The sequence below is a fragment of the Schistocerca nitens genome, chromosome 3 (assembly GCF_023898315.1).
Source record: "Schistocerca nitens isolate TAMUIC-IGC-003100 chromosome 3, iqSchNite1.1, whole genome shotgun sequence".
NCBI lineage: Eukaryota > Metazoa > Arthropoda > Insecta > Orthoptera > Acrididae > Schistocerca > Schistocerca nitens.
Window position 1 is genome coordinate 657,230,164 of NC_064616.1, and position 27,837 is coordinate 657,258,000.

A 27,837-nucleotide genomic window follows, 5' to 3' on the forward strand; every position below is an offset into this window, starting at 1 on the left:
TTGCGAATGGTCCTCGCCGATACCCCAGGAGCAACAGTGTCCCTAATTTGCTGGGAAGTGGCGGTGCGGTCCCCTACGGCACTGCGTAGGATCCTACGGTCTTGGCGTGCATCCGTGCGTCGCTGCGGTCCGGTCCCAGGTCGACGGGCACGTGCACCTTCCGCCGACCACTGGCGACAACATCGATGTACTGTGGAGACCTCATGCCCCACGTGTTGAGCAATTCGGCGGTACGTCCACCCGGCCTCCTGCATGCCCACTATACGCCCTCGCTCAAAGTCCGTCAACCGCACATACGGTTCACGTCCACGCTGTCGCGGCATGCTACCAGTGTTAAAGACTGCGATGGAGCTCCGTATGCCACGGCAAACTGGTTGACACTGACGGCGGCGGTGCACAAATGCTGCGCAGCTAGCGCCATTCGACGGCCAACACCGCGGTTCCTGGTGTGTCCGCTGTGCCGTGCGTGTGATCATTGCTTGTACAGCCCTCTCGCAGTGTCCGGAGCAAGTATGGTGGGTTTGACACACCGGTGTCAATGTGTTCTTTTTTCCATTTCCAGGAGTGTATTTTAATTCAAGGTGAATAAACTGAAAATGATCTTATTGCTTAATAAATGTACATATAACGTGAGACACACTTCACTATTGTTGCAGTGAGAAGTCTGGTCATGGCATTCTAGAATTCTCAGCAGATAAGGCTGGTCGGGATGTGACTCCAATGAATCTTGAATTTGGAGATGATGACAGACAAGTGAAACCAGGAACACTTAATTCAATTGCTGGTAAGTATTAAATGTCACCTGAAAAATAATAGTAATGAAATAGCAGCAGATTTTACTCTCAGGATGAGATAAATCCAAGAAACATAAAACTAAAATTCTCTATAGTTATTTGAAACATGAAATTGTGGTCCATAGTTAACTGAATGAGTGTTAAAACATTGAACTTGTATACAGGAGGCAACAGTTCAAATCATCATTTGGCCATCCAGAATTAGGTTTCCCTTGATTTTCATAAATTATTTAAGTTAAAATTTGGGATGGTTCCTTTTATAGCACATGTCTAGTATCATTCCCCATCTTTCCATAATATGAACTTGCATTCCAACTGTAACAAGCTCATTGTTGATGAGATGTTAAAGTGTGATCTTGCTTTTCCAAATGGAAACATATGCAAGAAATAATTATGATATCAAGCAATCTGGGTAGGTTATTGATTTAAGTGAATACATCTCTTCCAGAATTGGTTAAGGTCTTTTTTATTAATTAAAATTGGATTTAATTTATACTTTTGCTTTCACATTTTATTTAAGTAATTTTTTTACTAGTTAAAATTAATATTCTCACATAAAATTGCTTAATAGACATCTAATTTCTCTCAGTGTCTGTTCTCATTTAACACACAGTGTAGCTTATTTGCAGTGATGTTCACCACTTAATTTTCATTCTACCATTATGTAACTTTGTGTTACTTTAATTTATGTCCTATGTTCTTTTAAATAATTACTTTATTAAGGCACAAAGCAATTAATGACATCAGCTGCCAGTGGCCATTGATTTACAGCAAAGGGGAAAGTTTAAAGAAAGTTTAAATTTGTGCCAGACTGTCATTCGAACCTGGGTCTTCTGCTTACTAGACAGATGCCCCGACAAATGTGCCATCCTCATGCAGTGCTCATTGCAACTCCACAGACTACCCTAACATGCCTAGCACAGAATTTCATTGATTCCTGTAAGAGTTCGAGTGTGGTGTGCATCTACACTGAGTTGATCAATTGAATTGGTGGTCATCCTTGCCTTGATTTTTTATATATATATATATATATATATATATATATATATATATATATATATATATATATAATAGAGGGAAACATTCCACGTGGGATGTCTGCTTGTGTCTGTATATGTGTGGATGGATATGTGCGTGTGTATACCTGTCCTTTTTTCCCCCTAAGGTAAGTCTTTCCGCTCCCGGGATTGGAATGACTCCTTACCCTCTCCCTTAAAACCCACATCCTTTCGTCTTTCCCTCTCCTTCCCCTCTTTCCTGATGAGGCAACAGTTTGTTGCGAAAGCTTGAATTTTGTGTGTGTGTTTGTGTTTGTTTGTGTGGTGTGTCTATCGACCTGCCAGCGCTTTCGTTCGGTAAGTTATATATATATATATATATATATATATATAGTTTTTTTTCTGGACATGACCAAAAGAGCAGACACCATTCACCGTTTTGATCCTGCAGCCACTATGAATCAAGACACAAAGGAATTAATAACATTAGCTGCCAGTTGGAACTGATTTAAATCAATGGAGAAAGTTGAAAATTTGTGCTGAACTGAGATTCAAACCCATGTCCTCTGCCTACTAGGCAGATGTGCTGACCATGTGCCATCAGGACACAGTGGTCATCACAACTACATGGACTACTCTACTGTGTCTCCAATCAGACCAAAATTCTCAACTAATTGACATACTTCTGACATACTGCCCCTTTCTCATTATCCTCATTACTTGGGGCATTTCACTGATTCCTGTATGAGTTCATAGCAGATATGATGTAATAATGGTCTAACAACTTTTAACATTGTACTTTGCAATGTCATAAAACCTGAGATCTAGATAGTACAGAAGATAAATATAATAATATACAGTCAAATGGCGATTTACTCTTTTTGAAAAGTATTGCATGACTGTGGTTAACACCATCAAAAACTTTTTAATTTTTGGTGGTTATGATGGAAAGGTAGATGTTCAGAGTTGATGAAGTGAGTAATTGTATTCAAATGTTTAAATGCAGCTGTCCTTCACTTGAATGTTGAAAAACCAGGATGTCCCAAACCTAAAATCATACTTGAAATCATTTGGAATACACATGATATGATAATGCACTATTGGCAATTATAAACATATGAATTAGTCAATGCCATAGATATATCAGGAGAAATACTATGGTTCATTTTATATGAAGAATGAACAGTGAGTGAGAGCTGCTGCTGCAGCTTAAATTACATTATACTGGCTTAATATGACAGGGAAGTGAGCCAGATTCAGATCAAATGGAAGTTGTAATGCCAGATAATTGTAGCTATACGCATGAAGACCTCAAAAGTATAGTCAATTTGTGTGGTGACTGATATCTGACCATATCAAAACTTTTTCAAATAACAATGTTTAAATGAACTTTGCATTTACAAATCTTAAGATTTGACCTAGTGATGACAGTAGCCAAAACCTGGTAATAAATGAAAATATAATATATGGTCTAGATGGCTTTATTTGCAAAACTTTATACTGATGTCAGACTCATTTAGGTAATTTATTTGTCTAATTAATAAACGTTGTTTAAGATTCATTGGTTCATGTGTGTTGCATTAGATAATATTGTGGAAGCTGCACAATATTTCAAGACAGCTGCTCATCATCTTCAAGTGCTTACTGATGTGTTGCTGCAGTGGCTCACCAATATATATGCTTACCTGCCAAAAAAGCACAGGCACCATGGTGTGGGGCTATAACATCATAGATAGAGCATGGTAACATCTAGCACCCCCTGCCAATAAAATGGAGTCTTCACAGGCATGATGTGGGAAACTAAAAGCTGCAAATCACAGCCCAGCATGTGCACAGGCAGAGTGTTGGCATCCAGTTTAAGTGTGTGGACTCTGAGTTCCCATCTCTGTTGACTCAGGTTCATTTGTTTGTGGGTGACAATGCTTTAGTAATGCCAGTGCTGGTTCACATGCCTTGCTGAGTTGATATCTTGTGTCTCTATTAATCAGGTCATTACTTACTTGTATTTCAACAGCTTCTTTAATGATGGAGTCCCAGTACAAGTAAGCAGAAGAAAGGATCCCTGTCTCTCCATAGTTCATACTATGCACTATGTTGCAACTGTGTTCAGCAACAGCAGACTTTTCTGGCTGACACAATCTGGTGTGACATCTATGTTCAGTGCATCTGTCTTTAACAGTGCAACACATCTAGCCAATGTATGATTTTGAACACTGGTATGGGATTTTATATATTGTCGTTAATGGATTGTCATTAATGGAATCCAGCATCATTTGCACTTGCACTGGAGGGCAGAAGGCACATTTTATTTGATGTCTCTTGAACAGCCTGCTGATCGTGAAGAACACACTATCAACACAGTCATCCTTGTGGAGTTCTCCATTTCTCCTGGCTGTTCTTGAAGTTTAGTGGATGCAAGTTGAAATGCATTACAAATCTGTTTATCAGAGTACCTGTTTTGTACAAAGAGAGTGAAGATGGCTAAGTTCTGCTGGTAAACTCCGTGGATCTGAGATAACTCTAGTCCTATGAAAGAGTGTCCACAATATGCCACTGTGTTGAGATGGGTGATGGCAGTTCATAGCTCATACATACAGATCTGTGTGATTTGGTTTATGAAACACATTGTTCCCAAGGAACCATCTCCTTTTCTGCAGACCAAGACATCTAAGAATGGGGGAGAGGGTCTCCATTTGTCTCCACTGTCATGGTGAAGCAAATGCTCAGATGGAGAGAATTAAGGTGTTCCAGAAATGCAGAACATGTTGCTGCCCCACGTGGCCTTACTACAAAGGTGTCATCCACCTATATTCAGAAACATTTAGGTTTCATCATCACTGACTGAAGTGTTTCTCCTTGAAGTCCCTCATAAAAAGGTTAGCTACCATGGGAGACAAATGACTGCCCATAGCACACCATCAGTTTGCTCAAAATATTAAATCAAAAGTAAGTCGAGGTAAGCTCATGTTTGAAGTGATGTAAGATGTCCTCCTCCAAATTAACCCCTATAAGTTGTAATGAGTTCACCAGAGGTACACATGTGAACAAAGAGACCACATCAAAACTCACTAATATGTCAGCTGGTTCATGACACAATGTCTTAATTCTCTGTATAAAAAAACTCAGAATATTTTATACAGTCACTGAAGACTTTGCGTCTTGAACCATCTGGTATATTAGTGAGTTTCAATGTGGTCTCTTTGTTCACACAAGTATCCCTGGTGGATTCATTACAGCTTATAGGAGATATGTTGGAGGAGGACATGTTACATCTGTTCAAAGATGTGCTTACCTTGACTTAGTTTTTATTTAATGAACAATATTTTGAGCAAACTGATGGTTTGCCCTTTGTCTCCCATAGTAGCTAACCTTTTTATGAAAGACCAAGAAAAACCACTTCAGTCAGTGGTGTGAAACCTAAATGTTTCTGGATGTTTGTGGATGACACCTCTGTAATAAGGCCACATGTGGCAGTAACATGCCCTGCGTTTCTGCAACACCTTAATGGCCTTCATCCAAACATTCGCTTCACCATGAAAGTGGAGAAAAATGGAGACCTCCCATTTTTAGATGTCTTTGCCCACAGAAAAGAAGATGGTCCCTTGGGTCACAATGTGTTTTGTAAACCAACTTACACAGGCCTGTATCTATGAGCTATGGCCTGCCATCACCCATCTCAATGCAGTGACACATTACAGACTCTCATTCATAGGACTAGAGTTATCACAGATGCAGCAAGCTTATCAGCGGAGATTAGCCACCTTCACTCTGTCTTGTTACAAACAGGTACTTCAATGAAAATATTTGTAATGCATTTCAACCTGCACACACTAAACCTCAAGAACAGACAGACGAAACAGAGAACTTTACAAGGGTTGTTTTTCTACCCTAGGTTGGTGATGTGTCCTACAAGATTGTCAGGCTGTTCAAGAAACTTCAAATAAACTGGGTCTTACTAAGGCAGCATCAGCTGCAGGTGAATGAATTTAAGTCAACACAGATGGGGAATCATAGCCTCCACACTTAAACTGGATGCCATAACTCTGCCTGCATGCATGCATACTGTGCTGCAATTTGCAACTGCACTTTTCCCACATTGTACATGCAAAGAACATGGCCCATTTCTCTGGCAGGGGGCACTGGATGTCACTGTGCTGTATGATTCATCTACTATGACATTATAGCCCATATCTTGGTGCCAGCACTTTTCTAGTGAGCCAGCATATATATACTGGTGAGCCACTGCAGCAACATATCTAACTATATGAAGATGATGAGCAGCTGTCTCATTGAAATATTGTGCAGCTTACACAACATTATTGGATGCAGCGCCTATGGACCAATGAAGCTGTTACAACATTGGGAAAGTTTCAAACAGCACAACATTGTTTCAGATAGTGTCATTGATAGTAATTGAGCTAATGGATTTTTGTGATAGTTCTTGACTAGTTGTTTGCAGATCAACGGATACTGGCTACCTGAAGTAGTAGGAGAAGAGCCTTATCCAGCTGTAGGTCATTATAAGGTGCAACACATGTCTAGCAAAAAAACTCAGTGTAGGTCAATAACAAAAGAGAGTAGAAAGAAAAGAGTCTTGCTGCTAGATAGTTGCCATGGGAAGAATGTAGGCCAGATGGTACAGGTCTAATCAGGTGCAGGGTACAAGGTCACAAGTATTGTGAAGCCAAATGCTAGCCTTAGCTAGGTGACAGAAGGGATAGGGAATTTGTGGAAAGGTTTTGATAAACCTTTAGTAGGTTGAGAAGGGAACAGCCTGGCTATGGATTGTAATTACAACATTAGGGAAGAGCTGCATGAAATAGGAGTAGCAACTACATGCACAAATTAGAGTTTTGTGAATGTCCTGCAGCATCATGGCCAGCCATGGGTCAATAGTGGTGTGAGCCATATAAACACAGAGTTGAGCAGACTGCTGCTGACTGAAATGAAATCTCATATTAGTACAGTGCCTGTTACTAGAATTGGGAGATGGGGATATACTGGACATGACCTACATCTGAGTGGGAGAGGGAAAAATAGATTGGCTGAGCTTCTCACAGAGAATATATGAGGGGCCACCATCACACAAAGCAAAATCACTATGGATACTGGTGTCAGACAGACGTTTTTTAGGTTAGAATCAGGATTCAGGCACCTTGTTTTGAAAGGAGTCAAAATAACAGAAGAGTCCCACAAAATGCACAGAAAAATGTTAGTTTATTTCATCAAAATATTAGAGGACTAAGTAATAAGGAAGAAGAGTTCTTATCTGTTTGGAAAAGTGAGAGAGCTCTGTGCCCACATAACAACAGGAACCAATAAGCTACATATAGAAGATTGCACTCTAGCAGGTTACTTATGCAGAACTAATATGGGAAAAAGAAAAGTTGTTACATACATTAAGACAGAATGCAATTTCAAAAATATTGAGACAAATAGTGTAGTGTAGTGTATTGATCAGCATATAGAAGTGTTAAGTGTGTGCTTGTGAAATAATACTGAACAATACTTCATTTTTAATTCTAAATGGTTATTGATCTCCCCTTGGAAAGTTTGAACTGTTTATGAAGAATCTGGATTCCTTACTGTGTCATCAGTCAGACAGAAGCAAGCAGCTAATAGTCTGTGGTGACTATCACACTAAAAAAGTCATCAACTTAAAGTTGGTTTGCACATCATTGCTTTTTTTTCTCTGTGTGATAACATAAAGATATTATAATTTTTTTTAACCCAAACACGGTCTCACCAAGGTAATTACTGGGCAGTCTGAAACTCAGTATAGTAACTTAGAAATTTCATTTGGAGATAATGATTTGCAGATTGTGAAAACTTACATGGGCAACAAAATAGTGCTAATCCAAATTTTCTTGGCATTGGTAGTGGAAGACTATAGAAAATAAGTTTGCTTATTGATTGACTTTAATTTTTCTACTTGAAGTTAATCATTGCTCTGTAGTGTTTATAAAGATCAGTAACAGCCTTTACAAGTGAACTGAAATATAGAAATAGCATACTGACAATTTTAGTCACATTTGCTCAAGTATTTCTCACTTGTAAATTTTGTATTATAAGAAGTGCTGTATTATTTCATGAAAGTGGTAGAATATGCCTGCATTGGTAACTGTTGGCACTACTTTGACCACTTCACCAACAATTACCAATGCAAAGGGCCAAAGGACCTGATTGTATGCTCAAGTATCTTTGAATGAGATCAATAAATAAAGATAAAAACCATACTCTTAACCTGATATAATAGAAAAATAAATTTGGCAAAGGCAATTCCTCTTTGCCAGAAGCAAGTGAGGACAAACTACTGTGACAAAAAAATTACCTTCATGCAACAATATACTCCACACACCCTCACACTACCTCAAACATATTTTTAGTTACAGCTCTTCACCTTCTAGTTTTTATTTGTTTGTTGGAGTTTGTTGAATACCCCACACAGCCAACATTTTCCTACATAGGTGATTCATCTAGTGATTAAAAATGATTTTGTAAAAATATGTAAAGTGCTCATAATAGTTGGTAACATATCATAATATCACATCCTGACAGCTGGACATACAGACCTTTATGTTAGATTATTGAAGGGAAAAGGAATTGTACAAATACACTAATTTGTTCTAAAGAGGAAATGATGTGCAATTTTATGTTTATATGATGGCTTTGATAACATAATGATGAAACATGTTAAGATACAGCACTATCACTTGACTGACAGTCCATGAGATGGTACACATATACTCATGTATATGTGTGGGTAACACACTATTATATGTGTCCATGATTATTCTATAAGTTTTTGTGTTGTGTGGTGCTGATACTAGTGGAAAATTGCTGCTTCACCTTGCTCAGTCTGCAGCATAAAGTGTCTTGCTGGTCATGACAGCACTCGTATGAAAAGAATAAATGATTTAGATTGCCTCTGACATTGACTCACATGAAAAAGTTGGTGAGTCTCTGATCTCTATTGTGGCGATGTAGCCATAGGAACTGTGATGGAAGTAAATACTTATGATGGACATTTAGTGCCTTCAGTTATATGTTCAATCCTTAAAATATGACCTTTGAGGGTGAATCAGTTAGTTGCAGGTTATAGTAATGTACTGTTTATCTCTCTGCTAGCATCTTTATTCCCATATTTATTTCCACATGTTATATGCCTTTGCATTAAGTTTAGGAAAGTGGTCAGATACATTTAAACCTGTTGTATGTTGCTTCATTTTTAAGGAAGTCCACATATTTATATTTGAATGCATTGCACTGGTATACAGGGTGAGTTCACCAAAGTTTCACACCACAGTAGCTCAACCACTTTCTTCACTGTGTTAATAAGATGAGCATAGTTGTTTCATCTACATCTATGTACATACTCTGTAAGCCACCATATTGTGTATGGTGGGGAAGATATAATCTACCACTACTAGTCGTTTCCTTTACTGTTCCACTTGCATATGGTGTAAGGGAAAAATAACTGACTATAGGCCTCTGCATGCTCCCTAATTTCTCTTATCTTGTCATTACAATCCTTACACAAAATGTGTGTTGACAGCAGTAGAATCATTCTGATATAAATACCTGTTTCTTAAATTTTCTCAATGTATTCCCTCCAGGGATTCCCATTGGAGTTCACAAATCATCCCTATTCTACATGAGGTCTGCTTTGTTGATGAGCTACACTTTCCTAAAAGCCTCTCAATGAACTTGTCTTTACCATTAGCCTCGCCTTTTACCATCCCTGTGTGTTCATTTTATTTCATATTGCCTTGCAATATTACACCTAGGTATTTAATTGGTGTGAATTAATCACACAGCATACCACTATTACTATATTTTAAAATTGCCGTATAGATTTTCCTACTCATCTGCATTAATAGTTTTTCTTCCTTTAGGAAAAGCTGCCATTCATCACACCAAATAGAAATTCTGTATGAGTCATACTGTAACATCCTACAGTCACTCAATGACAGTACTTTCCCACAGACAAAGCATTGTCAGCAAACAGTCATAGGTTACTGCTCACCCAAATGATACCTTGTCTTTGATGAACACTCACTGTGGAGGAAAGCATGCTTTACTTAGGAAGTCTTTGAACCACTCACATATATGGGTACTTGTTCCATATACTGGGACTTTGTTAACATTCTGCAGTGGGGAAAGATGTCATATGCTTTCCAGAAATATAGGAATAAGGAATCTGCCTGTGCCTTTTATCTATGGTTCACAGGATATTGTGTGAGAAAAGGGCAAGCTGAGTTCTGCATGAGCAATATTTTCTAAATCCCTGCTGACTTGTGGACGGAAGCATTAATGTCTCAATAAAAATTATTACATTCAGACTAAGAGTATATTCAAGAATACTGTAGCATACCATAGTTTAGCGTATGGATTTGTAATTTTCAAGTTCATTCTTTCACCCTTCTTATCTACACGTGTTACCTGTACTTTTTTCCAGTTGCTTGGGACTTTGTGCTGAGTGAGAGATTCACAATAAATGCAAGCTGTGTAAGGGGCCAAAACCAAATTTGGATTCCATCTGGGCTTGGTGACTTAGTTTTTCCAACCCTTTCAGTTGCTTCTCAGTACTAGCGATGTCTATTTTAATGTCCCCTGTATGGGAGTCTGTGTGTTGGTTAAATGCAGTATATCAGTGTTATGACCATCCTGTATGAATGCTTTCTTTAAACATGAAAATTAAAACTTCAGCTTTCATTTTACTGTCTTCTATTGCAACTTCAGACTGAGTACAAGCCTTCAACCCACTTAGTGATTGGCATAGGCCCAGAATTTCTGTGAGTTATCAGTAAGATCCTTCCCTAAGGTATAATGGAGAAAGTTCTTATATGCCCCATTGATCAATCGTCTTATAGCTGCACAAATTTCTACTATTTCCTGTTGACATTTCCAAATTCTTTTTTGACCTTAGAGTGTAACAACCTCTGCTTCCAAAGCATTTTATGAAATAAGTTATTAAATGTGGTGGGTCTTTTCTGTCCTTAATTCACTCACTCAGCACATACCATACTTTTTCAGAGCACAATTCACATTTTTTCCATAACTCCTCTTCACCAATCATATCAGAACTTCCTAGCCTTCTTGATCGGCTTATTAACTCAAGTAACCATCAGCATTATGATGACATCATAATCACAAATCCCTGTCTCTGTACTGGCACCATCAATAATGACAGAACTGTTTGTAGCTACAATGTCTAAAATATTTTGGTTTCATGTGGCTTGTCAAACTGGCTGCTCAAGACAGTTTGGAGAACATGTCAGAACTACTTCACAAGACTGTCTGTATGTACTGCTAGCAATGACTCCATAAATGTCCCAGTCAATAGTCACTAAGTTAAAGTTGATTCCAACTAAAATTACATGATCAGCAATTTCAATGCTTCTGATTTTAGACAGTCTTTTACTCATTTTACAACCTTTATGTCAGAATCTGGAGGCCAGTAAAAACATCTGTTGATTAACATTTGTTCACCATGTCTTATTACTTGTATCCAGATAACTTCACAGTTAGGCTCAATTTCACATTAATAGAGACAATATTTTTGACTTTTTCATATGCCTTCCATGCCTTGTTAAATATTACCAAGCTTTCTACTTCTCATGTCATCTAGCTCTCAGTTCTAAGAATAATCTGAGTGTAACAACTTTCCTGGTGGGCAATAAATTCAGGGACTTTGTTGTGAATGATTCAGCAATTTACTGTCCAAAATTTTGACAGCTGAAATGCATTCACTTTTTATGCAATCTGATTTCACTCTCTATGTATCATCTGACTAGTGTAGCTAAGTGACTCAGATGTCGCATGTTAACTGCAGATCTAATGCTGTAGGGTTAGATTCCCAATAAGTCCTGAAATATTTTTCTAGTGGTCTGCCCTGCTAGATTCTTTAGTATTGAATGGCAGTGGCTTAAAAACCTGGGTGACATGAATTATCAGCTTCTGAAACACATTTTGGCTGTATATAATATTAAAAACAATTAAAGGGTAACTTATTTGAAAAACCCTTATTTTACCCCATGGGGGTACACATATGTGAAATATGGCTCAAAGATGTGTGTATAGCCTTCCTCTGTAAGGTACAGAGGCATGGTGCCTTAAAGACATCACCCTTAGGCTTGTCGGCACTTTGAACAGCAAGGTGTCGACACATGAAGAAAAGGCCTCCGTTCAGAAGTTCACGTGAAGTGTAAAGTGGGTTAATGATGTAGCAATGACACTAAATTTTACCACAACTCTGCCCAGTGCCACTGTGGATGTGTCACTCAATGGAAAGGTTGTCACAACTCTCTTTCCCACATATCAGCCATTCTCTTGGCACCTCTGTGATGGAGGTGAGAACAGTGATGCCCAGCATTGAATTCATGTGGTTTTCTTATGGGTGGTGAGGAAAACATTTCAGACACACTGCACCTCAGAATTGACAAGAAAAGGCCTCAAGGCAGTGGCATGAAAGGCTTCAGTGAAACCACTGCTTCCCATGGGGTGTTCATTTACACACATTTCATGGTAAAAAATTACAATTTGCAGTGTGATGTGCAACAAAATGACGTTTTTGACAATTTTTAACACTGCTGACACTTCCCAGATGATCCAATCCTTCTCCAAGGACATCATGGGCCTGCAACACCATTGAACATTATCTGGCCCCTTTGGACTGTAGCACAACACAATTTTGTGCTCTGGTATACATGGTGGAACCACTAGGAAGTTTTCAATATCAGTCGAAGAAATTTGAACACGATTTGAAGCAGAAATTGTTGCTTATGCTGTTTCAGGTATCGTATTTCATGCCCCCCCCCCCCCCCCCCCCCCCTGTGACGCTCTGAGGAAGGGGGATGTTTGGAGATGCAACATTGACATATGTGTGAAAAAAATGGCAGTGGATCCCTCTAAGATCCCCCTGTTTGGAAACATCTTCGGTGCTACCTGTACACTTGTATTGAGCATTTTAAAAATGTACCTGCACAGAGACAACTCATGATGGAGTCCTAGGTGTGAGCAGGTAGGCACCCCCCTAGATTCTGGATGCCCACAAGAAGGCACTAGAGCAGCAGCAGCATAGCACCACTTAGTTGAAGGATATGAAAAGGGCTGCCTGCCTGCAGGCACTTAGGAATCCTTTAAGGGTTGCCTGTGACCAAGTACATTTTTAAAGTGGTTAATAAAACTGTGTGGGTGGCAATAAGGCTGTTTCTGAACTGGGGGTCTTACAGGAACACATTGGACCCTTTTGCATTTTATTCATGCACATTTAAAGGATCAGGCCACAGGAGGGCTTAAAACATGATGTCTGAAAAAGCATAAACACCCTTGGCTGCTTTGGTTCATGTTCAAATTTCATTGAATCATTTTGACCAGTCCCTAGTGGCTGCACCCGCATACCAGTGAACAAAATTATAGTCATGCTACAATTCAAAGTGGTCAGATCATTTTCAATTGGGTTCCTGTCCCACGATGTCCTTAGAGAATGGTTGGATTGTCTGGGGGATGTTGGCAGTGTTAAAGGTTAGCAAGAAAATTGTTCTCTTGCACATCACAAACTGTCATTTTTGACCATTAAATGTGTGTTATACATGCACCAAGAGAAACGATGGTTTCATTGGTGCCCTTTATGTCACTTTCTGAGGCCCTTTCTTGTCAGTTCTGAGTGGTGGTGCATCTTAAATGGTTTCCTTGGCCAATTAAGAGAGCTGCATGATTTCAGTGCTAGGTGGTGGTGGTCTGATCTCTATTGCAGAGGTGTCAAGGGAAGGGATGAGATGTGGGTAAGAGGGGAGAGTGACAACCTTCCCATTGTGTGACACATCCATGGTGGCATTGGGCAAAATTGTGGTGAGATTTGTCACCAGTGAGACATCATTAATCGACTATACCCGTCACATTTACTTCTGAGCTGTGGCCTCTCTCTCTCCTCTCTCTCTCTCTCTCTCTCTCTCTCTCACACACACACACACACACACACACACACACACACACACACTCTCTCTCACTTTTCTTTTCTTTCAACACCATGCTGTCTGAAGCATTGCTGAGCCTGAGGGTGATGTCTCAGGATGTCATGCTTTTACACCATAACAACAGCAGATTGTAGGCATTTTGAGCTAAATTTCAAACTTCTGTGTCACAATGGAGGAAAATGGTGGGTTTTCAAATAAGTGTTCCTTATTTGTTTTGTGCAGTTTAGTATTTGTCATGAACTAAGTTTTGAAACCATACTGCCTGAATCATCACCTGCTGCTTTCCTAGCATTCTGGTCCACTGGCCACTATAGTGGGACGTACTCTGTGTTCAAGAGCTATTGTCATCATAAACTGTATTGTTTCTTTTTGTTTATGGTACTGTCTGACGATTCCAATGATTGTTGTCAATGAGTTACAACAAGCTCCCCACGTGTTCTGTGAAAGATCAGACCAGTTCTTGGAATTAAAAGATAAACAATTTAAACTAAAGTTTCAGTTAGACAAAAAACTATGCAACAATATGAATAAACACTGTGAGAATGTTTGCTAAAACCAGCCAAAGAAACTTGCCACAGAGTACAGTGTGTATGCTACTATTAATACTAAGCATTTTATGCTGCAGGATACTGGCCCAAGACAGATTGCAGCAATAAATCTTTTTCAACTGTGGAGAAGTTTGAAGAATGATCCTTCCTCAGAATATTTTCCAGCATCTTTACAACATGAAACTATCAAAAACAACTAATGTGTATCTATGATGTATGATCAATATCTATAATGAAAGTATGATAATTGTGTTGGGAACTGCTTTTAGTGGTGTTACCAAGTGTATCTCATGTTAATTTTGATCAATACTGAACCTTGTTTCTTCATCCAAGATTAGTGTTACATGACACAGAAAATTCATGATCTAGCTTCATTTTCTGAATTAAGGCAAAATTGATCTCCAGTCAGTGAAGTTTAAAAAACTGGCCATTAATGAGTGAAATATTAAGATGCCATTATGCCCTAGAAACCTGATAAATGTAAGAAATTACATGATAGCCACTGCCTCTGTCATAAACACTAACATTTTCTGAAGTAGAGTTTTTTATTTTTTATTTTTACTTTACATGTCTAGTTCCGTAGGACCAAATTGAGGGGCATATCTCCATGGTCATGGAATGTGTCAGTACATGAAATTGTAACAGAAAAGTAATAACATATATAATAAAATATTTATGAATCCTAAAAAGTTAAGCTATAATTTCATGTAAACACATTCAACAATATAACATAGGCATCAGCTTAATTTTACAAGGAACTCCTCGACAGAATAGAGGCAGTGAGCCATGAGGAAACTCTTCAGTTTAGATTTGAAAGCACATGGATTATTAGTAAGATTTTTTAATTCCTATTGTAGCTTATTGAAAATGGATGCAGTAGAATACTGCATGCCTTTCTGCAAAAAAGTCAAGTAAGTGTGATCCAAATGTATATTGGATTGCTGCAAAAGCTGCTAATTCTTGGGAATAAACTGACATTATTAATAAGAAATGACAGTAAAGAATATACAGGGTGGAGAAAAAGTGTGTCATGAAATTTTAACCTGGAATAGCTGATGCCAGTAGGAATCAAAATTACTAATGTTTTGTAGGTCGACAATGCACCATTTTTAAACTATGGAAACTTGGCACCACACACTCCGATTGGCCATGGGATTGCCCTGTTGCCATTCATCAATTGACAGGCAGAACTATGGTTGTTGGTTCACAAATACAAATGTCCCTTGCCCCATCACTGTCCCAATGTAATACGCCTATGTGTCGAATAGGTCTTGCTGTTTGTCTCCACCTCATGTCAGAGGCATTCACACATAAGCTTCGCTTCAGAGCACACACACACATCACCTGTGATTTAGTCATACAGTAAGCATGGTGGCACAGTATTAATTTGGAGAACAACAAGGTATGGTTTTTGTCCTTGGACTAGCTGACAGTAATGCACTTTAAGCTTGGCGGTTGTATGGGGAATGGTACCCATCAAGATGCCACGCACACCTGAAAACGTTTACAGCAATTCACTGGTGACTTGGTGAAACAGGCTCATTAGCAGGATATCTTGGTGATGCTGGAAGACCTCGAATATGACGGCATGCTGCATTTGAAGAGACTGTTCGTGAGCGCTTTGAGGAAGCACCTATGACAAGTACTCGAGCGATTGGACATGACATTGGGGTCACTCATCAGTTAGTCTGGGAGGTTTTGAGGAATGATGGCCAGCATCCATTTAGTTCTCACCCTGTCCAAGACCTAATTCACCTACATCTACATCTACATCTACATCTACATACATACTCCGCAATCCACCATACGGTGCATGGCGGAGGGTACCTCGTACCACAACTAGCATCTTCTCTCCCTGTTACACTCCAAAACAGAACGAGGGAAATCAGCCAAGGCCCGCTGGTCGGATAATAAAACACAGCTCAATAAAATTTGGCACACATTGATCTGTACGCCGCACACACCACACACTGGAGGGCCCTCTCGCCGGAGCAAGAAGCCATGCACATAGGACTGTGGCCCACGCAAAGAGGAGCGAGGAGGATCTCGTCCCGTCTATGTGGCAGGAAGGAAGTACACCACACCTGTGTTGTGGGCTTTACTAATTGGAGCTTATTGTCAGACACTCCCAGCCAGACTCTTGAGCTCAATAGTGAGGTGATAGCAGGCAGGGGGATGGCACACTGAAATACCTGCGGATTGAGACATGCCTCCTTGGCTGCTAGTTCTGCTCTTTCATTCCTTCCCCAGTCATTGTAGTTGGAGGAGGGCATCCTGGATTGTCTGGTCTATTTTAACTGCTGGGTACAAACCTTTCAATGAGTAAAAAGCACTTAGAGAATCAGAGTAGACAAGAAATTTAGCACTGGAAGAACATCTCATCTGCTCCAGTATCCGCAAGTTCGGAGACAATTCTGCATCAAAAGCAGTAAACGTTTGACACAGTCGAACCTTGAGGACATGATACAGGAAGACAACAGAGCAACCAACAGAATCTACCCTTTTTGATTGATCTGTAAAAACATAGTTGTGGTGCTCAGATAAAATATCAGAAAATATTGCATTAAAAATGAAAGCAGGAGTGCAACCCCTCTTGTACCACACCAAATTTAAAATCACCCGGGCCTCTCCAGTAACCAGGGCTGCAGGCAGGTAAAACCAAGGATTCGGGGCCATACTGGCTTCACACCGAGGGACTCCAGCACACGTTGCACACAGATCCCAAACGGCATTGTGGCACACGGACGGTTGGAAAAAAGATGTTGTCCAGAGGCAGATGAGCAACAGTGTGGTGTGCAGGTGAAGTCGGAGATGCGAGGAATTTACATGCCTGATGCACCAGGAGGAGCTGCCGCCGGATGGTAAATGGCAGTTCCCCGGTCTCAGCACAGATTCTATGTATGGGAATGGTCTATCCGCAAATAAGAGGGCCTCGTTGACCCTTACACTGTGCAACCGTAGTCCAGCTACAAAGCCCTATAAACTGGAGGAGACAAGCCCTGCCTACTCCCTAAGATCGGTTGCTAAGGCAGTTTAAGATATTCAGTGCCTTCAGGGTTCTGGCTTTCAGGTCTCTCAGTTTTGACAACCACAACAATCTGGAGTCAAAAAAGGTGGCCCCCAAGGCAGGAAAATTAAAAATACAATGAGAATGATTAAATTAAGCACACAAGCCTTTATCCACAGAAAACTGAATACCCATCTTTACAACCCACTCCTTTAACTGCCCCACTGTAAGCTGCAACAGGCAGCTCACTGTCGCAAGACTGGAGGAGGAACAGAAAAAAGCAAAAATGTGCACATATAAGGAACACTGTGCAAGACCCCTTGCCATAGATGTGATTCTGTTTATGGCTATGGCAAAGAGGGTAACACTTCCTGTGGCAGACTATGAACACAGGCTAGGGTTTTGCTGGTGGTTTCTGCAACGTGTTGTACGAGATACTGACTACCCCGCCATTGTGTTGTTTACCGATGAGTTCGCCTTCCATCAGGATGGCCTTTACAACACTCTAAACATTCATCACTGGGCAAGGGGAAATCCTCATGTCACATATATCCATGGACACCAGGAATGATTTTTTTTCAACATTGGGGCAGGCATTGTGGGTGACCATCTGATTAGGCCAGTCCACCTACCTCCTCAACTTACCAGGGCAAATTAACTTCACTTTTTGGAAGAAACTCTACTTGGCCACCTGAAAGATGTTCCCCTGGACAATTGGCTATGCATGTGGTTGCAGCATGATGGGGCAGCTGCACATAACAGTTGTGCTGCATGCAGATATTTAAATGAACTCTTCAAAGGCCAGGTAATTGCAGAGGTGCTCATAGGACGTGGCCCCGGCGACCACCAGACCTCACACCACCAGACTTTTTCCTGTGGGGATTCTTCAAGGTTCTAGTTCACCCACCCAAATGTGAAACACCTAGAAACAAAAAGCAATTAATAGATCACATTCAACATGCTGCCAATCACATCAGGGCAATGCCAGGAATCTTTGGAAGAGTTTGGCAAAACACCATTCGATGTTACCAAGCTTTTGTCATGTCAGAGGGTCACCAGTTTGAGCACCTGCTTTAAGTAAACAATGTCCTAGTTACAAAAAAGGCCCTTTGTAAAAGACTTTCTGTATGCGAACTAACAGCTGTTGATGGGTTTGTTCCCGGCACGTCTTATCATGAAATTACAATGGATGTGTCAGGACAATGACGGATTTGCCTCAGGCCCCCAGAGAGGCAGTTTGGCACACTACCACCAAGTGTGTGGGATGTTTTGGATACATTGTGATCTCTGGCAGGCAAATCATTCATGGTCATGTATTGTCCAGAGCATTCGGCAACAGAGCAGTCCTGTGCCCAATTGGAGCATGTGGCGCCAAGTTCCCATATTTTAAAACTTGTGCGTTATGGACCTACACAACATTGGTAATTTTGATTCCTACTGACATAAGCTATTCATGGTTAAAATTTCATGACACAATTTTTCTCCACCCTGTATATATTGAGAGGCCAGTGTCAGAATAGCCAGACTAATGATCAGGGGTCGACAAGAGGTGCACGAACTTACACCACTTATTGCCCAAACCACCCATTTCTGAGCCAAAAGTACGCTTTGAGAATGAGAAGAGTTATACCAAAATATAATACCATGTGTCATAAGTGAATGAAAATAAGCAAAGTAGACTACTTGTTGTGTCTAAACTATCACTTACTTCAGATACTGTTCTAATGGTAAAAATACCAACATTAAGTCTTTGAACAAAATCTTTCCATGACAGTTTACTATGTATCTGAATGCCTAGAAATTTCAACCATTCAGTCTTACTAATCATATCCTGACTCTGTGTAGTTAAACTATGCTTGGAGATGAGGAAAATAGAAGGCACTACCATCATAAGTTTGATCAGTTGTAACTGCCCCATCAATAGATATCTTAATATCATCTGGTCACTGCATTTCAATGTGAGCAATCAAAAGAATGTGACCATTTTGTGATGAGATGTGTGTCCCACTCATTATGTACCAACATGCAGAGAATATTTATCACTTGCTCCACCCTTGGAAGAATATGTTCAATGTAGAAATTTTAATCAACCATGGATTGTGTATCCAAGATTGTGCTCTATCACTGATTATTTCATTGTTGGTGGGACATTAAACTCTGATATTCCTTCCTTCCATGGGTTGTGAGTTAATCCCATGAATTGTGCAGTCAAGTTAACTGATACTGTATGGTCTTTCAACTTCATCCATGGAAGATGTTGTGTACATTTTCAGGAAAATACCATTACGAAGTTGTATAAAACATTCTCAGACTTCTTGCTACATCAGTTAATGGTAAAACCTCAAGCTTTCGATGATTACCTTCATTGTCTTCATCAGAAGCAACTGAGTTGATGTGGTAAGAAGGCCGAGAATGTTTTGCACAACAGTGCCATCACAAAAGACTTCATTCTCACCGCTATGAAGTATTTGGTAGGTGACATTTCTATCCAATATTTTTATGAGCCAATCATCCAGTGTTGTGACAGCACAACCTACTTTATTGAGGAAAGTGGCTATTGAGTAGAGGCACAAATAGTCTGCATATTGTAGTATATTAACAGTTCAGGGCACACGTTTTGATATCAGCAATACATGTGATATGCAGTACTGAGCTAAAGACTATCCCTTGAGGCAAGCCTTATGGTATTCTGCATTGGCCCACATCTTGTGTGCAACCAAATCTGTACCCATGAAGTTTGAAGTATCCTATATACACCTGTCATGAACATATCCAGAATTCTAAGAGTTCAAAGCTAGTCATGGAATTTGAATGATATCATACACAGCTATGATATTAGAGAAGACTATGATAAGGAAAATTCCCTAGACAAATGTGGCTAAGATTTTACTCATGAATCATTGTCATAAATCCTGATTCCCCCTCTGAAGCAATTACGAGTCCAGTATTGTAAGTTTTTTTGTTCCAGCCATCATTTCAGCCATATTTTTACAATCCTTTCTAGAGTTTTACTGATGTGGGAACTAAGACAAACTGACTTATAAAACACAGAATGACTAGGTTCTTTTCCCTCCTTTGATATGGGTATACCCATATTTTCAGGGAGAGATTCCGTAGGCCATGTTTCATTGAGGATGCATAGCAGATGTAATGCTTCTGATAGCAAATATGTGAGCATCATGTGACAAATATTGGCAAGCCTAATGGTGGTGTTAGAGGTTTTCTTGCATGACAGATGAAGTACCTTCATTATAATCATAGTGAGAGGAAATGAAATTTCATGTGTGTTAACAGATGATGGGGTGATTATGTTTGTAGAGAATTTTATCCACCTCACAACTGTATCTACAATTTCATGAGCATATTTTGTAATTATAAATCTATCTGCTTTTTGGCATATGTTTATTATTTGAACACTGTGCTTTAAACATGAATTTCCAGTCATATCTTTTGTACAGTTTCAATAATTACTTGTCTCATATTTGCATTTTAAACAACTTTCTTTGGCAGGCAGCTTTCTAATCTTATTAAAATGATAGTCCAAGAAAAATTTTTTATTTTAACATATCATTGGCTGGTTGTTGCAAAAACAGTAAATAGTTTTCCTGGCAATGTTTCTAGAAGATCCTACTACAATACATCCAGGAAACAGTCATATGTAATGTCTCAAATGAGATGGGAAGAGAACTGGTCATGTCCTTATTTTTTGTAAGTCAAATACCCTTCTTGTTAGTTCAGTCACAGTTTCATTTAACTGATCCAACTGTTTGAAGTGGAGAAGCCATGTTTTCTGCCAAAGTGATAAAAATGGGATGCTCAACCAATCTAATGTGATATTTCAAGGTTGTCACAGCCACATAGATTGAGAGAGGTAAGCGGTAACAATGGTATCTGTTCAATAAGAAGAAGATGCCATTGTGGTGGAAGGATATTTAATGTTACAAAGTTTTGATCTTCTATTAGTGAGTTTCTGCACCATTTTGGTTTGCTGGATTTCAGTCTCTTGTTCTAATGTAATTTATAAGATTGCTAAAAAGTTAGTAATGAGGCCACATGTGGGAGATAATTTTCTAACATCAGTAATTTTATATGACTGTTCTCAGTGAGTAGTTAAATCACACACTTATAAATGAATCATTTAGTAATTTTACACATGATGGTTATAGCATCATACAGGGTACTATTAATTGTAGAAATGCAATAGTTTGATGGATGTATTGGGTGATACCATCCTTCCCATTAACCCAGTCATCTTTAATTATTTTGCATCTATCTAATCTGGGAGTTAAGTTTTAATTGTGTTTCTGCAATCATAGAAAATCAGTTCATAAATGATATGCATTTCATGGAGTAAGGTTTCACTGCTGAATTTCTTTGACCATACAGTCAATTGGAGGACACTGTGGCCCATTCATTGAGTTGAAAATATTGAGGATTATTTCTTTAATGAATGGAAGCTGCTTGATATTCTGGTGCTGATCTATATTTGTATGTCATCATTTAAGCTATAATATTGTCTCTAATGTATTCTGAACTTCTACAATAAGTTACAGTAGGCCATGCCACCTTCTGTAGCATCAGAGAATATGTATTTTTCACAGTCGTAGATAATGGAATTTATCATTATCAACATGTTTTGGGAACAGCTGTCAAAAATACATTATCTGATCTAGTTAGCTGGACACCTATAAGTAGACATTAATGTGTGGAGTATCCACCTTTCACCTTTATGACCACTTGAACTGTGCTGGGTACAATTTCAGTGAGATCTGAATGTCTGTGGAGGAATGTCAGCCTATTCTTCCTCAAGAATTGAAACCAGAGAACTATTATTTACATGTTGCACCTGGCATTATCTTCATGATGTTGGATGCTGGTATCTGGAGCAAAGTCAACATTCTAACTCATCCTGAAGGTGCTCTAGATTGGGACTCGGGGCAAGCCAGTCCATTTAAGGAACATAATTGTCCAAAAACTATTGCCTCACAGCTGGGTGCTTAATGACAGGGTGCTTAGTCATGTTGATATAAGCAACCATCATCTCCAAACTATCTCTACTCCATGCAGTACACAAACTGTAAAATGTGTTCATACACTTCCACATTTAGAATTTTCATAATCACAATATGGGGACTAAGCCTAAACCATAAGTAACACCCCCATACCATAACAGCACCTGCTCCCTACTTCATTGTTGACATTACACATTATGGCAGGTAATGTTCTGCAGGCATATGCCACATCCAAACTCTTCTGTCAGATTGCCACAGGGTGTAGCATGATCCATCACTCCAAGTTACTCATTTACAGCCACCCATTGTTCTGTGGTGTCACTCTTTACTGCATTATTCCAAGTGTCACTTAGCACTGACTACAGTAGAGCTGCTTGACCAACATATCTATTTCTTTTAACATCCTGTACACAGTCATTGTACTAGCAAGACTGCTGACAGCAGTTTGGAACTCATGAGCAACTCCATCCAATAATTTAATGCAATTTTTTGCAGCAATCCTCCCCAATGTTTGGTGGTCCCTGTCCATCAGTACATGAGGTCTGGTGGTCTTGATTTAGTTCTGGTTTTTGCTCCATGTTTCCACTTCACAACTGCGTGACAATCAGTCACTTTGGGCATATTAACAAGGGTTGAAGTGTCCCTGATGGATTTGTTACTCAGGTGACATCAAAATATTAGTCCACATTCAAAATCACTAAGCTCTTCTGACTGACCCATTCTGCTGTCACTGCTTCGTTACTGACAGCCCAATTCTCCATACCTTCCTTTATACTGTCCAGTCTGAATCTCATGACATGCAGTGGTCAGTTCTGCATTACATAGGTGTGTGTCCATACTTTCGGTGGATCATATATTGTGCTGTTGTGGTGTTACTTGATGCTCTTCATGCAGTTATCTATAACACTAACCAATAACACCTTCAAAGGTGCACCCCCTCCATTAGTTGAAGGCATGGGCAAATATAAACTTTGGTGGTGGTGTTGCCATGAACTATTATTCACATCTTATGTCTGGCATTGCCGTTGTGATTTTGCTGCTGGCTGTAATAGCCAGATTGGGGAAATAGTGTGAACTCCTTGAGACTGCTACGCATATGAATAAGGATCCACTATAGGTAGAGTATACCTAATGATTTTCTGTGAGTAACACTCACTTCCTCAGAAGTGTTCCTTTTTTAGATAGTAAATCACTGCTACTACATGTGAATAACAGAAATACAGTATCTTTAGAAACTGATTACTTTTGAATGCATCATGGGAACAGACAGTGATCAGTGTTATTACTAATAGTTACTATTATAATCAGTCTTGATCATAAATTTATTTATTCTGGTAACCAGTTTTGACCATGCCTGTGGTCATCTTCAAACCTATAAGTCAAATACGAAGTCTGATCAGAGGGCTACATACATTAAAGAAAATTATATAAAATTACAAAGCTTATAAAGTGATGAATTACCAAAATGCTGTATGAGCAGGAGCCTCCTTCTGGTGGTAAATCACTGTTAGATAGAACAGTGCACATCATACTTATATACTGTAACCTCCGCCCACTTCTTTAATGTATGTAGCCCTCTGATCAGACTTTGTATATGACAGGCATGGTCAAAACTGGTTACCAGAATAAATAAATTTGTGATCAAAACTGATGGTAATAGTAACTATTTAGAAACTAAGAGTCATTAATTACTTCAATTGGATAACTGTCAGAAGTTGAACATAACAACACATTTTTGTGTAGTGCTTCATATCATTTATGATGAAATGTAACATTTCCAGACAATTCAGTCTTTCAGTAATTCTAAATACAATTTAATATTCATATGTAGATATTTATCAATCAATTTATTAAAAATGTCTTATTTATTGAAAACTTCTTGTTTAAAAGTTAGAAATTAAAATTTTTCACTTCAGGTGGAAAGCAATGTTTAATCTCTGGACTCAGTGGCCAGTGATTTGATTCTCATGTAGTCTGAAAATGTCTCTCTGATTGACATGAGTAAAATAGCTACTTGTCTTTTACTTTTTCATGAGGAAAATACATGTTATGAGATTTATTGGAATGAGAACTGTGCCTGAATGCTATGGAACATTTCTTAGTTATTACATGTTTGGAACTGAATCATAAATCAGATACTGGACCTTCATGCAAGGTTACAGTTAAATATAGATTTATACTGGTCCAAGAGATTCTATGTACTAACTGTATGAATGTCCTTCAGAAAGTAAATCCACTTTGTATTTTCCATATAGTCTCCACCATTGCCAACCTTATCAGTTTAATAAAGCTGGGAAAAATTTGAGAGATTGACGTCCAAACTCCAGCTGTACTCCAATCTATTAATTTGGTCTAAGCTACATTTCACTGCTGGATGAAGACAGAGAGAGAGCTGAAGTTTTATTTTATTGCCTAATTAGTTGTGAGAAAAGAATTTTCAGTATACTGTTCCATATCTCATGAATTCTGCTTCTATCTTGTGAAAAGAATGACACCTCTTACTTTCAAGCATTGCCATTAAGACTAATCTCTGTTAATAATGTTACATCACATTTTCATGCTATATAAGTAGCCAATCATCATGTGCTGGAATGGCAGTTTGGCTGAGAAATTTTAAAAGTTTGTTCATAAACAATTCACAGATTCTTTTCATTACAAGGCTGCAAGTAAATGCTATAATTGCATGGAGATTTTCAGTTTTGTCATCTCAGACTTTCATTTTGCTGTGGAAAGCTTCTTAGTAATCATTAAGACAACATGTTACATCAGTTTTTGCTACAACCACAGTCTAACTGAACCTCATGTTTGACTGTGTGCAGGCATGTTCTCGCAACTGAAAAGAAGCTTCACGGATCTCCGCTTGCACAGGTCTTCCAGCCAGAGGCTCCACAACACTGACATTAAGACTGGTAGGCATATAGCCAGCATGAGGCATGCAAGCATGTCTGCTTCACTCATTCACTGTGCAAGCATATTTCTTGTAGAGTACCAGATTTCAATTTCTAAATTGTTACAGCTATCTACCTTTCAAAATACTTTCTTGTGCAGCAAGAAATTTTTCATTATAGGCTATACATATATAATTTATATAAATTTTCAGTTTATATTAAACATGCCATTGTCCTTTTTCTCCTCTGTTGACTCAGTATCATGCTTCATATCGACTTCTGTTCTTGTCTTACTTCAACATGCTATATCAGACAAATAATAAATCATTTCACGTACTAAGTAATCTATTCCAGTATCTTGTTTTATAAAAACTTTTATTTTCTACATCTTATTTCCTTCTTAAGAGCATGTGGGCAACATCAGGTAGATAAGATGATTTTTGTCTTTCTTTATCATAGCTTTTATGTTTATTTTAAAGGTTTTTTTCTGCTGTCTTTATGTAGAATAATATTATCATGCAAATTTTAAGCATTGTGGAATAAAAAAGAGGAGTTCATTTAAAGATATAGCTTTGATATCTGACAATTATTTTTTATATTTATTTTAGATGTAATTAATAAGTTTTATGAAATGAAATTCATATACCTCTATAAAATAATGTTTGTCCTTTTTTTTTTATAGAAAAGGTGACTTAATTATGTGGCAAATTGTCTCATAAAAGGATGTAGTAACACATTTAGGTTTTCCTAGTAGGGCTATTTACAAAGTGATGCATAGACTGGAGTAGTGAATGTGAGGTAATCGCTTGAAAACTGAATGCAGTTTTAAAAAAGAAAGCAATGCTCACTAATCACATCTGTGGTTTAGATTTTCAAACAGAATGAAGTTATGGTTATGTCAAACAGAATGCCATGCATTTTAGAAAAAAGATTTGGTCATCATGCCTTTGTTATTGCTTAACCATCAGATCACAGCATAGTTGAAATTCTTACTTATTGATATTGGTTAGTGATGAAATTAAATTACTTTTTTTTCATTCAGGGTTAGATTTGTGACTATCTGCAGTAACCTGATATAATGGTGCAAAATATAAGTTAATCAGTTACATATCATACCACTTATATTTATACATAACTGTTCTGCTGTCACTCTGTGTTCACTGTCCCACTGTTATGTATAAATATAACTGTTGTGCTGACACTCAGTATTCAGATAACACTCACTTTTGTCTTCCATAAAGTTACATATTTGAAATATAGTTTTCAAAGTGCGTAAGTATAACAAGCTAATATAATGGAGATGGTAGACTGAAGCTATTGTTTATGACCATTTAGTATATTCTCCCAACGATAATTTTTTTCGTTATCAAATGTCCTGATGAGTCTTTGCCTGACTGCTATTGGAAAGCTTTCTTTTTCACTCAGCTGTGCTGTTGCTTGAAATCAGTAGATTTCTCCATTTAAATGCATTCATGTGTACAATAATGTCAATAAAATCCATAACATATCCCTAGATGTCTATCACTAGACCAGAATTTCTCAAACGCTGTGGCCCAAAACATTGGTGTGTCGTAAAATACGTATCAAGTGTCTCGTGAGATTTTTAATGTCTTCTGATCTTCCACAGATAAAATATCTGGACATAAAAAAATTATCACCAAATTATTTCTCGAAGCAGTCCAATTTCAAAGAAATTGCTCATGATTATATGTGATTATACACATAATAATAATAAATGTATCATATTTACTTTATGTAGTTGCTTTTTTGCATCTAGGAGAAAAATCACATGTAGGGGTGTTAAAAAAGTTTGAAATGTGCTTTGGTATGCCCCAAAGAAAAAAAATGTTAAGAAACACGGCACTAGATCATGGGTGGCATTCTCGTCAGCGAATCACTGCCAGATGAATCTCATCAGTCTACCTTCTGCCATCAATTTCAGCCTCACCACAATGAGAGATGCACTAGTTAGTGTCCATATATTAAGCAAAACTGAAAATGTCTGGAGAAAAGCTGAGCAGTCGTTGTAACTGTCCATCAAAATCTCCCAAAACACTGGAATTGTAAGCCTCGTATGGGAAAAGTGTAGGTCACTCTGTACTGCAAATATGCATATGATTCAGACATAATTAAAGCTAGTACATTAAACCCATACTATCACGAATGTGTTAGCACTTTTGTAGTAAGCAGATTGTAGTCTCTTGGTGAAGATTTCAGTGTAATGCCACCTAACTATTGTTTGGTCAGTATGACAGATGCATGGTAGCGTGTGATTCACTCACAGCAGTATGGAGATTGGACAGTTTATTCTGGAGTCAGTAACAGCAAAATCATAGCATGAATAACTGATTGGAGGCATTTACATATAATTTTCCCTCTTTAGTTTATGGAGAAATTCTCATTCCACAATCAATTAGGAATCTGAAAGTTGTGGCTGCTACACTTACATGAATATAATGCAAAGAGATCAGTTGAGAGGCAGTGGGTTCCTGTGTTGTGGAGAAATTACAGTGGATTAGTGTATGTCTTCACATCTTTATTTGTGGTTTTTAGAGGTGCAGGTGATCCACCATTCTTCTTCTTGATCAGATGTATATCATATGGACTCAGCA

General features: G+C 38.5%; 1 protein-coding gene across 1 annotated transcript in view; it reads left to right on the forward strand.

Annotated features, from left to right (window-relative positions):
- The window catches only part of LOC126248621 (potassium voltage-gated channel subfamily H member 2), a 963,280-nt gene that overhangs the window by 832,547 nt on the left and 102,896 nt on the right, over positions 1 to 27,837 (forward strand). Inside the window, exons 13-14 of the mRNA XM_049949786.1 lie at positions 657 to 784; positions 25,157 to 25,246. Coding sequence (XP_049805743.1) covers positions 657 to 784; positions 25,157 to 25,246 — 218 coding nt within the window. The remainder of the gene's footprint in view (positions 1 to 656; positions 785 to 25,156; positions 25,247 to 27,837) is intronic.